At 44.2% G+C, this 18404-nt stretch overlaps 1 protein-coding gene across 1 annotated transcript in view; it reads right to left on the bottom strand.

The window, feature by feature from the left end:
• Nucleotides 1-413: 413 nt before the first annotated feature.
• The window catches only part of raly (RALY heterogeneous nuclear ribonucleoprotein), a 37988-nt gene continuing 19997 nt past the window's right edge, over nucleotides 414-18404 (bottom strand). The window contains exons 5-8 of the mRNA XM_056438524.1: nucleotides 16253-16416; nucleotides 3101-3220; nucleotides 1285-1463; nucleotides 414-464 (exon numbers count right to left, since the gene is read on the bottom strand). Of these exons, the coding sequence (XP_056294499.1) occupies nucleotides 420-464; nucleotides 1285-1463; nucleotides 3101-3220; nucleotides 16253-16416 (508 nt within the window). The 3' untranslated portion in view covers nucleotides 414-419. The remainder of the gene's footprint in view (nucleotides 465-1284; nucleotides 1464-3100; nucleotides 3221-16252; nucleotides 16417-18404) is intronic.

The raw sequence follows: 18404 nt of genomic DNA, 5'->3' as shown, positions 1-18404 counted from the left end.
GTGATCGTTTCAACGTGTGCCCTGAAATCGAAGCCTTTCGTAATAAAGTCCTGGTTAATTAAATATGTGTTTTAAAAAAAACACCCCAGTTTGATCCGCTGCTTTATTAAAAGTTGTGAAATCGTCGCGGTGGCAAAGTGTCCGTTTGATATTTCTCCAACTGTGTGAACATTATCAGAAGTGTAAAGTCTTCAAAGCGTGACAGACAGTGGCAGACTTCATTTAAAATGTGTCTCAGACGTCAGGCAGGCTGACGCGATGCAGGCGAGTCCAACGCGCTACGATTCATTTCCCTTTCAGCACATTTCTGAGCCTCCTTCCACACCTGGTGGTGGGAGTGTGTTGGAGTGTGTGTGAGTGTGTGTGAGTGTGTGAGAGTGTGTGTGAGTGTGTGTGAGTGTGTGTGTGACGCTCACCTCTCACGCGGGAATGGAGTCCGTCTCTGATGATATGCGACCGTTCTCCTTATTGACAAAACGACAAAAGAAAAAGAAGAAAAAAAACACAAACGTGTGCTGTGAGAATCCAAATATTCTGCAAAATTGGCCTCAAATTAAAATCAAACATTTTCGCTTTTAGACTTTTTAATAGAGATTTAGAGAAATAATAATAATGTATTGTAACCATACTGTAGAAGTAGAGCAGAAGAGCACTTCAAATACATTGGGAGATCTAGTTTAGTGTACATCTATGGCTCACGGTGCAGCATGCAGTCGTCCCCCATTAAAAACTAATTGGTTGATGCATGTTAATATGCCTTAAATTAATTATATGAATATGATATCTTCCGGGGAAGAAAATATTGACAACATTTTATCAGTTATTGACACTATTTATTCATGTGTTTGATTCACAATATTAGAAAATAATGAAAAAAGGCCCCTCACAGCTTCCCAGAGGGTCTTTAATGCATGTGCTGGTTCTGTCTGACGGGTAGTGTAAAGCCCAGTTCACCAGAATATTAAAGAAAAGGGAAAAAGGTCCAAATTTGACATTTAGGAAATTGGAAAAATAAATGAATTGTTGTTTTTCTTTAATTGAATTTATACATTATCATGAACTCATAATTTCCGTCTTCATGGTTCTAGAAGTGGAGATTTAAGTTATCAAAAGCATGTACGCTCCACTCTCCATGTGCTGTATCACACTCAACCACTAGGGGAGAAGTTGAGGACGAATTCCAGAACTATGAGACGTTCGTTTCCTTGTGAGGACGCCACAGGTCCTCACAAGGCTGTGAAGCTGCAGCGGTCCTCATTGTGTCCGTCAAACAGGTGTAAATACCGGCATGTGGTCATGGCTGTCGTCCGGCGTGTGCTCTCCCTCCTCTTCCTCCTCCTCCTCCTCTTCTTCTTCAGCTTCGCTGTTATGTCTGCGCTCCTCCTCGTCCTCTAGCTCTGAGCTCGACTCCTCCCCTTCCTGCCACGCCTCCTCGCTCTTACACTCCCGTGCCTTCCTCAGCTCTGCACACACACACATATTAGAAATATGTGAAAAGTACAAGTTGATCTGGAGACGTCACATTGTGGCCTTTGAATACAGTGGTTTGGATTCTACAAGGTCGGATGAGAGGAGCTTCATTGTTTCCTTTCCTATCTCCTTCACTCTAACCCTCATTGAAAATGACCCACAATAACAGAAAGAAACTAGAACATAATTTATATTCATTATTTGTATCATATAGTACAATATTGATAACATGTAGGTTACATACCTAAAAAAATATATATTATATGAATTATTTTAAAATGTATAACCTGTAAATTACAAAACGTAGCAAAAATTGAATTTATCAAAAATAGTGGGAAACTCTAGCAAAGAATGACTTCTTCCCACAGCTCACAGGAACATGAGGTGTATATTTATGTCGTGCTTTATTTAATTTACTGCATGTGTACATTGTTCCACGTATCATCATCATATCTTCAGATCATTTAATATTTCATCTCAGTGTAAGTTTGGAAAGTGAAACTTGACTTCATCGTAGGAAGTATCGAAGCAGAAAGAAAATATGTTTTTCATCAGAAAAGTTCCATATATTTTATGTCTTGCTAAACCTTGAAAGAACTTCTGTTCTTTTTTTCATAATTTTTTTCACTCACAGAATTACTTTATTTTAGCAGGTATTTCTTCACGAGTTGGTCCTGGTTCATAATAATAAAAAGAATTTAAAAAAGATACGGCCCCAGTGGAACATCAAATACGCCTTGCATGTCTTCATAAGTCAGCGCAGGGAGTCGCCGCAATGAGGAAAGTCAGATTTCATGTTCTTTCCTGCTTATTTCTCTTGATGTGACAATTTCATTTGTGTCTCCAGGAAGCAGAAGAGCACACGTGGCTCCCAGAGACTTGATATTAAGGATGTGAACTGCTGAAGACCCCTAAAAAAAGGCTCTAAATCTGAAGTACAACATCAGATATTCCAGAACATGTGTTCTATAAAACTGTAAGACTGTCTACTTAAGGTTTCGATCAGATTAGACATTGCCATATTATATTGTGATATACATATATTTACATATATATGAATGTGTGTGAGTGTGTGGGACTTATAGTACAGATCTGCATCTTAGTGAAACATGATCACTTCTTTGAACATAACTCTGAGGTCCAAGACATCACGGTTCAGTTATGCTTCAGATCACGAACAACGACGCTCAGAAAAAGGTGACCTGAGGTCTCTTAAGAGTTTAGTTAAGAGCGTTATAGTTATAGCTAACTAAAGCTCTAAATTAATGTTAAAATCACGTTGTTCTAAAATGAAAAAACAATGTGAAAAACACTTCAACGTTTAGTTTTGACTGAGTCCAACATGGCTGCTGGGGTCCCTTCACGAACCTCGTGACCTTCTGGCTTCTGTATCTTTGTGTGAACATGGCAATCAATACGGTTGATCAGTTGTTGTTGTTTTTGTTTTTACTGGACTGTGGCTTTAATATTGTAGAGCATGTGGTAAATAAACTGCATGAATAAATAAATGACCAATAATGGAAGAAAATCAGTTTTCATTCATCATCTAACAGCTGGACAAGAGAGTTGTATTGGTTGAATTCAGAGGTGTGTGTCTGTCTGTGTGTATGTGTGTATGTGTGTGTGTTACCTGAGGAGGTGATGTGTGTGTCTTCGGTGATCTGCTCCAGTCTGCCCAGCAAACCTTCGATGTTGGCTTTGATCTGAGTCAACTCTGACTTGATCCCCTGCAGCTCTGCACCTTTCACTGCTGGTAGAGAGTATGGACGGAGAGAGAGAGAGAGAGAGAGAGAGAGAGATAGAGAGAGAGAGAGAGAGAGAGAGAGAGAGGGAGAGAGACACGTTAGCGCCCGTTGTCTGATCAACACAGAGGGTTGTTGAATTGCCACTTTCATTTCACTGCACACCCTGTGTGTGTATGTGACAAATAAAACATCTTGAATCTTGAATCTTGAATCTTCCTTTGGGAATTTATACTTTCTTTTCATCACTTTTGATCAAAAAGAATGGGAGCTTATTTGCAATATATACTGTATATATATATATATATATGTTTATATATATGTATATATATGTATCTTTATATATATATGTATATTTGTATGTTTATATGTATATGTATATATATGTATCTTTATATATATATATATATGTATATTTGTATGTTTATATGTATATGAATATATATGTATCTTTATATATATATATATATGTATATGTATGTATGTTTATATATATATATATATATATATATATATATAATGATGCAGGTGTTATGAAAAGAATGTCACAACTGTAAATAATTTGGTCTCTCTCAAAAAAATACATCTCCCGTTTCATTATTTACTGGGAAAGGATTGTTTTCCTCTCTGTTTGAGATACGGTGATGATATTTACGGCCCCGGGATAAATATATCTCCTGTACATCACCCGGCCTTGACATTCATTGCTGGAGAGTTATTGGATCACCATTTGTTCCTATTTATTTATAAACCTGAAAGTCAAACTTGGGTTATTAATGTGTTTTCCAAGTAATATAAATGAATGAGTCACACAAGCTTAAATTATGCATTGGAAACACACTAAACAGCTTTAGGATTATAGTTTTAGTTTTGAATTTCTTTCTAAAAAAGAATTGTTACCATGTGTTACATCTGATTTAACTATCATCCATTTTTTTTTATTTTTATTTTTATTTAATATATTTATTTTGATTTTACAAATTAGCAAGACAGGACATTAAGGATACAATACAAAGTGAAAAGAGAAACAAAAGGGTAAAGAACAACAAAAAACAGACAAAAAATATAAATAGATAATGGATACAAAATAATTAGAAAAACCACAACACATAACACATTCGCACATCACCACTATAAGTACATATTTAAGGTTACATCATCAAATCAAATCAAGTCAGCATCAGTGACAGTATTTTTAATCTGGCACAGCAAAGTTCACCCCGGAGGGGTCCACCACGTCTAAGACTGGTTTCCATATTTTGACAAATCCCTTGACATTGTCATGGAGGGTGTGGGTCAACTTTTCCAAAGGGAGAACTTCCAAAATCCCCTTGTACCAGTCATCTGTAGAAGGGGTATCTTTAGAAATCCAGAGTTTAAGGATAGTCTTTCGAGCAATATATAACAGTATTTGAATCAGTTTAGCGTCATTATTACTCTTTGCACTGCTCACTTTAGCTGCCAGAACACATTGAGGGGGTGAAAGCTCCAGGTCATACCCGATCAAAGAAACCACCTCCTCCTTTACTTCTCTCCAGAATGTTTGAATTTTTGCACACTTCCAAAACATGTGTATATAAGTACCAACTTCAGAGTTACATTTACTACATGTAGGGGAACCTAGGCCCAGCCTGCCCCTCAGCAGTGGTGTACAATGCAGTCTATGTAATATCTTGAATTGTCTTTCTCTATCTGTGCTACAGCTCAGGATGTTAAGTGTGTTTCCTATAATTGATGTCCATACATTTTCCTCTATCTGACACTCCATGTCGATCTGCCACTGTTTGCGGATGTGGTCAGTGGAGTAATTAAGGTTTAGGCCGAAGGTTTCGTAGACATGGGAGATGAATTTTTTTGGCATGGGTTGTGTAAGGATTTCTTCCAGGAAGCACATGTTTGGGGCATCTACGGTTTTTGGTATCAGAATCAGAATCAGAATCAGAAACAGGTTTATTGCCAAAGAATGAATGTTTTCACAAACAAACAAACGAGGAATTTTTTTTGGTGGAAGGTGCAACATTTGGACATGACAAACAACAATCAACGCAAGGGGGGAGGAGGAGTGGGAGGAAGAGGGAGGAGGAGGAAGAGGAAGGAGCGGGAAGAAGGAGGAGAGAGGAAGGTGGAAGAAGAGGTGGTAGTCCTGGGGGTGACAGTCAGTCAGTCCCGGGGTCCATTGATGAGCCCGACCGCCGTCGGGAAAAAGCTATTGGTGTGGCGGGAGGTCGTGGTCATGATGGACGCAGCCTCCTCCCGAGGGAGGGACTCGAACAGGAGTGTCCAGGGTGGGAGGGTCGGCGACAATCTTTCTGGCCCGCTTCAGTGACCTGGAAGTGAACAGGACCTGGAGGAAGGCAGACTGCAGCCGATAACCCTCTCGGCCGAGCGGATGATGCTCTGCAGCCTGCGCTTGTCTTTGGCTGTGGCTGCAGGGTGCCAGACGGTGATGGAGGAGCAGATGATGGACTCAACGATGGCCGTGTAGAACTGTACCATCATCTTCCCTGGCAGGTTGAATTTCCTCAGCTGCCTCAGGAAGAACATCCTCTGCTGGGCCTTCTTGGAGATGGAGCCGATGTTCAGCTCCCACTTGAGGTCCTGGGAGATGATGGAGCCCAGGAAGCGGTAGGACTCCACAGCGTCGGGGAGTCACACAGGATGAGAGGGCGGGTGGGGCTGCATTCCTCCTGAAATCCACAACCATCTCCACTGTCTTCAGAGCGTTGAGCTCCAGGTTGTTCTGGCTGCACCAGGTCACCAGGTGGTCAGTCTCCCACCTGTAGGCGGTCTCGTCCCGCCAGAGATGAGTCCAATGAGGGTGGTGTCATCCGCGAACTTTAGGAGCTTGACGGACTGGTGACTGGAGGTGCAGCTGTTGGTGTACAGGGAGAACAGCAGAGGGGAGAGAACACAGCCTTGGGGGGAACCCGTGCTGGTGGTCCGGGAGCCTGAGACGTGTTTCCCCAGCCTCACGTGCTGCTTCCTGTCGGTCAGGAAGTCTGTGATCCACCTGCAGGTGGAGTCGGGCACGTGCAGCTGGGAGAGCTTGTCCTGCAGCAGGGACGGGATGATGGAATTGAAGGCAGAGCTGAAGTCCACAAACAGGATCCTGGCGTAGGTTCCTCGGGAGTCCAGATGCTGGAGGATGTAGTGAAGGGCCATGTTGACTGCATCGTCTGCAGACCTGTTGGCTCTGTAGGCGAACTGCAGGGGTCCAGGAGTGGGTCGGTGATGGTCTTGAGGTGTGACAGGACCAGCGTTCAAAGGACTTCATGACCACAGAGGTCAGGCGACGGGCCTGTAGTCATTGAGTCCTGTGATCTTGGGTTTTTGGGGACGGGATGATGGTGGAGGCCTTGAAGCAGGCTGGAACGTGGCATGTCTCCAGGAGGTGTTGAAGATGTCGGTGAACACCGGAGACAGCTGGTCCGCACAGTGCTTCAGGGTGGAGGGGAGACGGAGTCCGGGCCCGCTGCTGGGGTTCTGCTTTTAAACAGCCTGTTGACTGCTCTCTCCAGGATGACGAGGCGTCGCTGAGTTGATGGAGGGTGCTCCAGAGGTGTGAGCCCTGATGGGCTGGGGAGGGTGGGCTGATGGTCTGTGGCTTGTTGGTGGGGCTGTGGGGATGGTCTCAGGACTGCTCCATTGTCTTTCAAAGCGGCAGTAGAACTCATTTAGCTCGTCTGCCAGAAGCACATTGTTCATGGAGTGGGGTGATTTGGGCTTGTAGTTGGTGATCTGCCTGAGCCCTCTCCAGACAGAAGCAGAGTCGTTTGCTGAGAGCTGCTGTTGCAGTTTCTCAGAGTACAGTCGTTTAGCATCTCTCACCGCCTTGCTAAACCTGTATTTGGACTCTGTGTACAGGTCCTTGTCCCCACTCCTGAATGCCTGGTCCTTCTGCAGTCTTAGCTTCCTGAGCTCCGCTGTGAACCAGGGTTTGTCGTTGTTATAACTCACCCTGGAGCTGGATGGAATACAGCTGTCCTCACAGAAGCTGATGTAGGAAGTTACAGCCTCTGTGTACTCATCCAGGCTGTTGGTAGCAGTCCTGAAGACATCCCAGTCAGTACAGTCAAAGCACGCCCGTAGATCCTCCAGAGCCTCACTGGTCCACTTCTTGAACTTCCTCACCACAGGTTTGCAGAGCTTTAGTCTCTGCCTGTATGAGGAATCAGATGAACCATGACGTGGTCAGAGTTTCCCAGTGCAGCTCGAGGGGCGTGATAGGCCCTGCTGATTGTTGTGTAGCAGTGGTCCAGAATGCTCTTCTCTCTGGTAGGGCATTTAATTAACTGTCTATATTTAGGAGTTCGTGGCTGAGGTTTCCTTTGTTAAAATCCCAGTACAATAACCAAAGAGTCCGGAAGGTCCGCTCCACACCGTATCTGTTCAGCGAGTGTCTGTTGTGCCTCGTTCACGTTCCCCTGCGGCATGTAAACTCCGCCAGGATGAATGAAGCGAACTCACGTGGGAGTAGAAGGGTTTGCAGTGGATGATAAAGATTCCAGGTCCGGCGAACAGTGCTGTAGAATCACCGTTACGTCGTTGCACCAGCCGTTGTTGAGGTAAAAGCAGATTCCTCCACCCTTTTTTACCGGAGAGCCCCGTGTCTCGGGCCGCTCGGAACAGCTGGAAGCCAGCGAGCTGGGGCGCAGAGTCTGGTATCGAGCCACTAAGCCATGATTCCGTGAAACACAGAACGGAGGATGAGGAGAAGTCTCTGTCTCTCCCCACCAGCAGCTGGAGTTCGTCCAGTTTGTTGCACAGTGAGCGGACGTTGGAGAAATATGCCCGGCAGCGCTGTACGAGATCCCGTTTCCGTAGCCGACGAGCGCTCCGAACGTTCCTCTCCGCGGCGTTTCACGTGGCGAAGGTGAGCACACCTTTTACAAAAATGTCCAGTAACTCCACAGAAGTTAAAAACGTTGGAAGTAAATCCGCTGGAGTTGTTCCCCTGATGTTCAATAGCTCTTCTCTGGTGTAAGAGCTCTGGGAATCCCAGCAGAAAACAGTATTTAAAACGAAAACAATAAAAAACATCGCGCACCAACACACCGAGGCGACCTTTCGCGGCGCCATCATACACCGGTGTGAATGTCTTATTTGTAAATATCGAAAGAAATGGGACTGTTGGAGAGCGTATTTGTTCTTCAGGTTCTCAAACGAGTCCACTGTTCCTCCCTCATAGAGTTTGATAAGCTGGTCCAGACCCTTCTCATGCCAGAGCCTGAACACAGAGTCTTGACATGAGGGGTGGAAATCTGGGTTTCTCCATATGGGAGCCAAAAGTGAAAAATGATTCTTAAATTTAAAGTAGGCCATGATATTATTCCAGGTGTTTAATGTATTTCGTACAATAAAGTTATTTTGAACCTCTAGCTTTGCTCTCTTGTAGTTCTGAAGGACAGTTCTTTAAAGTGAGTAATCCACAGTTTGTCGACTCCATGTGGATCCATGCATTTGTAGCCTTTGGGTTCACCCACTCATGTATGTAACGCATTTGTGCTGCCCAGTAGTAGAACTTTATGTTCGGGACTCCGAGTCCTCCCTGCTGCTTGCTTTTCTGTAGTTTACTTATTTTCATCCTAACCTTTTTGCCTTGCCAGATGAATTGTGTGAACATTTTATCCAAGTCAATGAAGAAGCTGTTGGGTATTGAGTTTGGCAGCATCTGTAGGGGGTACAGTAACCTGGGCAGTATATTCATTTTGAGCATGCTTATCCTGCCCAGCCAGGAAACTGGTAGCGTTACCCACCTATTCAAGTCTTCCCTGATGCGTGTTGTGATTGGCTTTAGATTGAGTTTAACAAGTTTTTTAAGAGAGGGGCCAATTCTAATTCCCAGGTATGTTATCTCCCTCAGTGACCAGTGGAAAGGGAATCCACTGGGTGGCGTAGAGCCTGCCAGGGCGCCAATAGGCATGGCCTCGGTTTTAGATAGGTTCACTTTAAAACCTGATATGTGCCCAAACTGTTGTAAACATTCAAGCAGACAGGGGATGGTTTTGTCTATCTCAACCAGGTATAGCAGAACATCATCCGCATAAAGAGAAATCTTTTGTCTTGTACCATTGACATCAAAGCCTCTTATCGTTGGTGTGGTTGTGATGAGCTCAGCTAAGGGCTCAATAGCCAATGCAAACAAGAGAGGGCTCAGTGGGCATCCCTGAGGGGTGCCACGCTCTAATGGGAACGGATCTGAGCAATAGGAGTTAGTAATAACGGACGCTTTCGGGGAAAAGTACAGCAGTTTCACCCAGTCAATGAATTCTGTACCTATTTCAAATCTGTCCATAGCATTGAAAAGAAAGGGCCATTCAACCCTGTCAAAAGCTTTTAATGAGTCCAGAGACACCACAAGGCCTTGTACATCGTTGTCTCTGGCGAACTGTATTATGTTCAGAAGCCTCCTGATATTATTGGAGGAATTCCTCCCTTTGATGAAGCCTGTTTGGTCAGGATTTATTAATATTGATATTAATGGTTCAAGCCTCAGAGTCAGCACCTTGGCTAAAATCTTTGCGTCTACATTAATGAGCGATATGGGCCTGTAAGATGCTGGGTCTTCGGGGTCCTTGTTTTTTTTCAGAATCAGGCTAATGTTGGCTAGCGACATTGTTTCAGGCAAGTGGTGAGTTGTGTTGAAGCTGTAATTATAGGTGTTGACTAGATGGGGGGTGAGCTTGTTTTTAAAGGCTTTAAACCACTCTGCTGGGAACCCATCTGGGCCTGGTGCTTTTCCACTGTTCATCAAAGCCATTGCTTCTAATATCTCTTTTTCCTGAATGGGTTTCCCCAAAGATTGTTGCTGTTCTTTTGTTAGTGTAGGTAATTTAATTTTAGAAAAGAATTTGTCAAGTTCCACTTTAGTGCTGTTATTGTCAGTTTTGTATAATGATTTGTAAAATGATACAAAGACAGAGTTGATATTTTTCTTATCAAAATGTCTTTTCCCTCCTGGATCTCTGATTCCTGCTATGGTGTTATAATTTTCCTTCTGGTTGAGCAGGCGGGCCAAGTATTTACTAGCTTTGTTTCCATATTCATACAGTCGCTGCTTTTGATAGAATAAGGATCGAGATGCTTTCTCATTCAGTATAGAATTTAGTGCCGCTCTGGTGCTGTGCACTTTAATGAGGTTTGTTTTGTTTGGACTAGACTGATGGGCAAGCTCTGCTTTTTGTAAGTCTGTTTCCAGTTTATTCTGCTTCTGGAGGAGAGTTTTTTTCCGGTGTGACATATATGAGATAGTACATCCTCTAATATAGGCTTTCGCAGATTCCCAGAGAAATTCAGGGTTTGTTTCACAATTGTCGTTTATGTCAAAAAATAAATCTAACTCTGCCTCCATCTTTTTTTTAAATTCCTTGTCCGTGAGAAGATATGACGGCACACGCCATCTCTGTGTGCCAGACACAGCTTCACTCATCGTCATTTCTAGGTATACTGGGGCATGGTCACTAATATGTATAGATCCTATACTACATGCTTTTACTTGTCCAATAATCTGTGGTGGGGCAAAAAGTAATCTATGCGTGAGTAGGAGTTATGTGGATTAGAGTAGAATGTGAAGTCTCTCACTGATGGGTTCAGGTTCCGCCATACGTCCGTCAAATTTATATCACCTAGCATTTTACCGAGTAAAGCACCTGCACTTGTTCTTCTATTTGTGTCTGTTGGGGACCTGTCTAATTTGTTCTCAAGACAACAATTAAAGTCGCCACCTAAAACTGTGAAGGGAGATCTGTGCTCCTCTATTTCTGCTCCTATTGTAGTCCAAAATGATGGAGTTGGCGAGTTTGGTGCGTAAATATTAATTAAAGTGACCGGTGTGCCATTTATTGTGCCATGGACCAGGATGTATCTGCCCTCCGAGTCGCTTTTACATGTACCCAGAACAAATGGGGTGGCCTTGTGTTTTAAGATAGCGACTCCTCTGCTATTGGAGGAAAATGATGAGTCGTAAACCTGGCCGACCCAGTCTCGTTTAAGTTTGATGTGCTCCTTATCCACTAGGTGGGTTTCTTGTCAGAAAGCTATCTGTATTTTGTCTTTCTTTAGAAAGCTTAATATTTTCTTCCGCTTAATTGGATGGTGGATCCCCTTTACATTGAATGTACAAAGTTTGATGCTATTTATCCCTGACATACCCTTCTTCTTTCTTTGTCACAGAGAGGCCCTGTTCCTTTACAGGCCTCCTGAAGGCGCTCTGGAAATGTGTTATCTGACCTTTGCTGACTTAGTTCAAATAGATATTTATTTCCGGTGGTGTGGAACAAAACATAACATTTAAGAACACTGAATGACAAAAAACAACAAAGTAAGAACATGAACTGACACTTAAACTTATTGAAAGGGCACATGTGAGACCTCCTGCTCACTACCATTTCCCCATCATTTCCTAACATCTAAACAAACTCTAGTAGGATAAAACAGAGCTTCCCAGACTAGAACAAAATAAAGATAAACATGTTTCAGGTATAGCCACTCTTATTTTAACCCGCAACCGTACCAGTCTTAATCAAGCTTGGTCAATCAGAGTAGTAACACTGTTATTAATAATATAACTGAACCTTTCTTAGAACAAAGTAATAAACTGTACATAAGCAGACCAGCTTGTTCGTGAGTTCCAACATGGAGAGAACAGAAGAAGAGCGAACAAGTGTGCATACTTAACAGCTGCGGACACCCTGCACCTGAATAGTTTGTGTCCTTTGTGGGTTACGTCAGCAGCATGACCACCGGGAGTATAAACTGTTCACTTATTTCTAGATTACCTTGCATTTCTCCATTATATTTGGGCTTTTTTCTTCTCCTCCACGAACCTCTGTGCTTCATCCGCGGATCTGAAGTGTCGGACTCCGCCGTCACCTGTAACGCGCGGCGGGATACAGCATCTGGGAGCGGATGCCGAGATCTCGGAGCGATGTCTTTGCCTCCAGGAATTCGCGTCGTTTTTTTTCCACCGCTGGTGAGAAGTCATCAAAGAGATGTATGCGGTTCCCGGAGAAAGTGACCTCAGCCGCGCTGCGCGCCCCCTTCATGATCAGCTGTTTGTCGGCGAAGTTGTGGAGATGAATGTAGACGGTCCTCGGCCTCGTCGAGTTGTTCTGCAGGTGTGCGGGCCGCGGTGGCACATGTCCAGCTTGATTCGGTCGTTCTTCACCGTGAGCTTCAAAACTTTTGGCAGCCAAGATTCGAAAAAGTCCCTTGCGTTCTGCCCCTCTGTGTGTTCGGGCAGATTGATGACCTTTATGTTGTTGCGTCTGGACCGGTTCTCCTGGTCCTCCAGCCGGGTCAGAGCCTCCGTTAGCCGTGTCTCGGTGCGCTCAAGTTTAGCTAGGAGCTGTGACACGGAGTCCTCCGTGTCGGATATTCTTTGTTCTGCTTCGTCCACCCTTTTCTCCACTGCCGTAACACTTGCACACACCGAGTTGACGGATTTAGCTATTTGTTCGAGTTTCATATCCAGGCTGGAGCTGAGTTTCGTAAATACTGCGTCACTTATCTTCTCCACCAGGTCGTCAATCTGCGCGCCTTCCGCCATGTTGTCGGGGTCGCTGGTCTCTTTTTCGGACTGAGTTTTTCGAAGTCCGGACCATCCAGTTCGGTTTTTTTCAGTTTTTTTCCCCCAAATATCATGCAGTGACATTACTTCTTCGTTCGACCTGTTCTATTAATGTTAATCTATACCTGAAATGTTAAATAAAGTGTTCAGTCCGGGAGCTCCTGTCCAGCGCTCCTACCTCTTTCGCATCACGTGACCCTCTCCCATTTTTTATTTTAACATATTTAGTTTGTTCTACAATTAAAAGAGAAATCAGAAAAGACAAAACGTATTGAGATGTCTCTGGTGAGCCAATGGAAGAGGAGAGGAGGGTGATCAGGGAACTGATGATTACATCAGTGGCAATAGAGAGAGACTGAAGCCTTGCAACACATCTGGGGGTTGTTTTTGTTTCACTGCAATGAACTTAAAATTAACACCATATTTCCAAAATTGGTGTGTGTGTGTGTGTGGTTGTTGCTCAATACACACTCACATTGTCCACTTGTTATTTCTTCCCTTACGATTTCTCTCTCCTCCTTCTCTCGTCTGCCTCATTCTCTCCATCAGTATCTCATCTTTATGTCTCATCTTGCAGCATTCTTGTCATCCCTCATCCTTCAATCCTCTCGCTTTTCTTCACTCTCTCTCGTTTCATCTCCACGTCTCTTCTTAGCTTTGTTAATACAAAAGGGCCCCACAGGATCCTCTGACACACACACACACACACACACACACACACACACTGAAAGACAAGTAGTGCCAGTTCAAACACGAGGAGGCACTCTTGCCTTCTTCATCGAGGCGATATAATCAAAAGAAGTCATACACCTTCATATATGCACTGTTGAAATACTTTGGGAAATACAAAATAATTATAGAATTTAAGATATGAATCAAGGTTAATAAGGTTAATAAAAGACGGTTACTTCCTGTCTTCTTGTTGTTCTTAGTTGGTACTCTAGGTTGATGCACTTATTGTAAGTCGCTTTGGATAAAAGCGTCTGCTAAATGACATGTGATGTAATGTATTCCCCTGTAGGTATGGCAGTACGGCCAGGGTCACGGTCCATTCGGTTCTACCCTCTTGGACATCTCTGGCTGGTGGGTGTGTCAGTGGAGTTGCACCCCCCTCTGGGTTCCATCCGTGGACATGGCCCGGGTAATGTGGTGTTAGCCGGCCTTGTTCTCTTGACCGTCCTTGCGGGGTGAAGCCCATGGATTTACCCAGTCCAGTTGCGTACTACATGAGTTGGCTGGGGTGCAACCCTAGTTGCATAAGCAAAGGCCTCTTTGAAGGGTACCTGTGACTCTTACCCCGCCTTCTGAAGAGGGCGTAGGATGCTGCCATGTGCACCGTACGGTTCAACTCTATCTTTATACCGTTGAAGTGTCAAATTGTGACAGGGGAATAAGACAGAAAGAGGACAACATGGATTTTGTGTCTAAAATGTACGGCCAACGACCACGAAGACTTCTGAAATCTAAACTTGATACAGCGCCAGTCAAAGCTAAAGTCTGACAGTTCCCACCGATACTCTCGTCTGCATCCCATTTTCCCATCGGATCGTCATCGTCTTTATGTCAGTTTAGATTTCCGTTGACAACACTTGTTCTTATGTGAATCTCTGCAAAATACTTCATGTATCTGAAGTCGCATTAGTCTCCGAAGTAAAGAGACTTCGGTTGTCAATCAACGAGGGGAAGCCAAAGAAAAGTGTAGAAATCAGAAACTTCTGTTACATAAAAAGAAAAGAAAAGAAAAGAAAGAGGCGCTAACGGGAGTCAGCACTTCCCTTCAGATCCACGTTATGACCGTCATGTGTAATTCAAGTTTAATGAGCAGAGTGCTCAAATAATAGGAGAGCAGATGCTTCAAACAGTCCGCTGTAAAAACAAAGACGTGAAAGACAGATGACGGGACGGTTTGGATCACAAGGGAGGCGAGGAAATATAAGAGAAGAGAAAATAATCCTACTGAGGATGATGAACATACAGGAAGAGAAAGAGAGAGTTTGATGCCATGTGGTGGTTTACACCAGAATATTGGACCAACGAGATGGTGAGACCGTTCAAGATATTGAATTTGTACATTCAGAATCCTAAAATCGGACTATTTCCCTGTTTTCTAAATCTGCCAACACGAGAACTTCATTTCAACATCATTTCCTTACATTTCATATTTTTATGATCTCCGTACCCTATCTCTAAGACTGAGTCCTACGGAGGAAACTCATCTCCTTACCCTATCTCTAAGGCTGAGCCCTACGGAGGAAACTCATCTCCTTACCTTATCTCTAAGGCTGAGCCCTACAGGGGAAATTCATCTCCTTACCTTATCTCTAAGGCTGAGCCCTACAGAGGAAACTCATCTCCTTACCTTATCTCTAAGGCTGAGCCCTACAGAGGAAACTCATCTCCTTACCCTATCTCTAAGGCTGAGTCCTACAGAGGAAACTCATCTCCTTACCCTATCTCTAAGGCTGAGCCCTACAGAGGAAACTCATCTCCTTACCCTATCTCTAAGGCTGAGTCCTACAGAGGAAACTCATCTCCTTACCCTATCTCTAAGGCTGAGCCCTACAGAGGAAACTCATCTCCTTACCCTATCTCTAAGGCTGAGCCCTACAGAGGAAACTCATCTCCTTACCTTATCTCTAAGGCTGAGCCCTTCAGAGGAAACTCATCTCCTTACCCTATCTCTAAGGCTCCTACAGAGGAAACTCATCTCCTTACCTTATCTCTAAGGCTGAGCCCTACAGAGGAAACTCATCTCCTTACCCTATCTCTAAGGCTGAGTCCTACATAGGAAACTCATCTCCTTACCCTATCTCTAAGGCTGAGCCCTACAGAGGAAACTCATCTCCTTACCCTATCTCTAAGGCTGAGTCCTACAGAGGAAACTCATCTCCTTACCCTATCTCTAAGGCTGAGCCCTACAGAGGAAACTCATCTCCTTACCCTATCTCTAAGGCTGAGCCCTATGGAGGAAACTCATCTCCTTACCATATCTCTAAGGCTGAGTCCTACAGAGGAAACTCATCTCCTTACCTTATCTCTAAGGCTGAGTCCTACAGAGGAAACTCATCTCCTTACCCTATCTCTAAGGCTGAGCCCTACAGAGGAAACTCATTCCGGCGGCTTGTATCCGCGACCTTGTTCTTTCGGTCGCGACTCAAAGTCCGTGACCTTCGGTGAGGGTTGGATCGTAGACCGACCAGTGAATTGAGAGCTTTGCGAAGGAGGTTCAAGTAAACCGATACAACCTTTACTAAGTTTAAGTTGGACATTGATTTCTTTGATATCCTACCATCTTCAACTGTTTCCCAAGATGAGAAGGGGGATGAGGTTACTTACGGCTACCGTCAATGTCAGAATTAATAAATCGTGTCAGAACTTCGACAAACGGACACAAACACATTTTGTATTCGTCGAGGCAGAAGGAACCACCTGGGTACGTCTTCAGAAACACCTCTAGAGGGGGCGGACTTACATCTCTGTTTGTGGCCGTTGCTGGTGGGGAGGACGGAGGCGTTGCGCGGCAGCAGTTTGACGGGCGAGGATTTGACCTGCCGGACCAGAGGCACCGCTACCCGCTGGCGTTTGACGGGGACCACCCGAGGGACCGGGGACGCCCTGCCGTGGTACTCAAACAACCTGAAGGGAAGGAGGGAGGCAACGGAGTAGGAAGAGAGGAGGAGAGGAGGAGAGGTCAGACAATGAGGAAAGGGTGTTGGGTAGATCATGGACTTGTAAAGTGTTGTTCTAGTCCTCCACGTGTCATTCACCCATTGCATATGCGATGGGAGGGGCTTCCATGCAAGGTGCCACCTCACCTTCAGGATTATCTCTGGGTTAATACACTAACTGGGGTCTGGATGTTCCACCATGTGGATTACACAACGTTGGTCACAGTTAATAAAAAGCAGTAAAATGTGTAATGAGTTGTGTATTCAACTCGGGTTTTGGAAGATCTGTGTGGAATATTAAGATTTAATAGAACGGTTTTGACAAGACGGACCTCCCTTTTGGCTCGACTACTTTAAACCGCTTGAGAGTTTTAATCATTTGGGACAAGAAGCAATTACAAGATTTACAGTGCAGATCATACTTTGGGGTTATTTTTTCTCGATTTTACACACTCTCTTAAATTCATCTTTTAAAAGGCACTTTGATACATTCCCGTGTGTTGCGCATCATAAAATGCAGAACAATCTCATATATCTAAATAATGAAGCACCCTTGTCTTCAGCCACAGTGTGAAGAGGTCATTGGGCCCGAAAGCTGAAAAGTTGAAGTCCAATTTCTCAGAATTCTTAAAATCTGTTGTGAAAACAAAAACTTTACTCATGTGGATGAACTGTTTAGATGATGGACATTAGTTTACCAAAGCCTTAGTTTCACAAAAGTGGTGGAAAATGTGAATACAATTGTAGATACATGTAATAAATGTCATTTTTTGTTAAATGTTGAAGAAGACTTAAGAATTAAAGGATAAGTGGGGAGTACTGGTTAAATATATGCCATGTATTGCATACCATTACGTTCATGTGATAGAAACGGGAATGAGTGAGACCGCCGGTAACGGGTGTAAATCAGTCCTGAGCTCTGCAACCCAGCTGTTCAACCTGTTTCAACATCTGTTTAGACAGATGTTAGTCCAGGAAATCTCTGCAGAATTTCTCAAATTCTGGAGGTTAAATCAACCGGGAGATCATCGGGTTGAATTCTGGTTTATTTAGTTTTCTGAGCGATGGGACGAGGCGCTCACATTCCTGGAAGGGGCAAAGCCTTTCCTTTTGACTAAATAGAGCCAGGGGAGGTGGTGATTAGGATGCCCCCCCACCCCCCCCCTCTCATTCCAGGTATACGTGCTGGAGGGGTGACGAAAATGAAGTGGCAAAAAATGCATTACCTCAACAGGCCACTAGAGGCTTAAGAGCAGAAGAGTCCATCCTGTATAGCTGAAATAAACATGTCAACAGTCTGGTATAAACAAAACGGGTTTGATCTCTATAGATACTAGAATATATTAATCATATGAAGGCTTTAACTTATGTACGGGTGAAGGCAGATGGATAGCGGGTTATTCAGGGGTGGAGAACGAGAACATTAACGGACCGACTGAGCCTAGAATCAAATGCGCTTTTCTAAAACTACACATGAATGTCGTCAACGTGTCATCACTGAATGTACAACATCAGACTTACAGGCGATAAAGTCATCAAATGTACTATTTGCTGTCAAATACTAAACCTGCCCCTCCCCCCCTTGTCTGAATACTTCTCTCCCTGGTCTGTTTTTCATGAACTCGTCATGGCTCTTTATTACAATCTGAAGGGAGTCATGAAACGATGTCGACGCGTTTCGAACTTGCGAGGAATTTTGGCTTCGACCTTTGGCTCGGATCCTAAACTCCATCCAACAGTCGTGGGTCTGATATTCATTTCCTTCCCCCTGACCTCGGCGACGTCACGGTTCTGCAGCCAGGTGAAACAAACCGCGTCTGAAGACGGGAGGCCGCGATCGCAGAAGATTAACGCCGATAGTTTTGGACGGCGTGGTTTGGTTCTGAGGGGCGTTCGCCTGCGTCGGGCCACACATCTCCACCAGGCCTGCTCTGCATTCACGTCTGCTGGTTCGGG

This window comes from Pseudoliparis swirei, chromosome 18 (genome assembly GCF_029220125.1).
Source record: "Pseudoliparis swirei isolate HS2019 ecotype Mariana Trench chromosome 18, NWPU_hadal_v1, whole genome shotgun sequence".
Taxonomy (NCBI): Eukaryota; Metazoa; Chordata; class Actinopteri; order Perciformes; family Liparidae; genus Pseudoliparis; species Pseudoliparis swirei.
The sequence above is the reverse complement of the archived record's forward strand: the minus strand, read 5'-3'. Positions and strand labels throughout refer to the sequence as shown.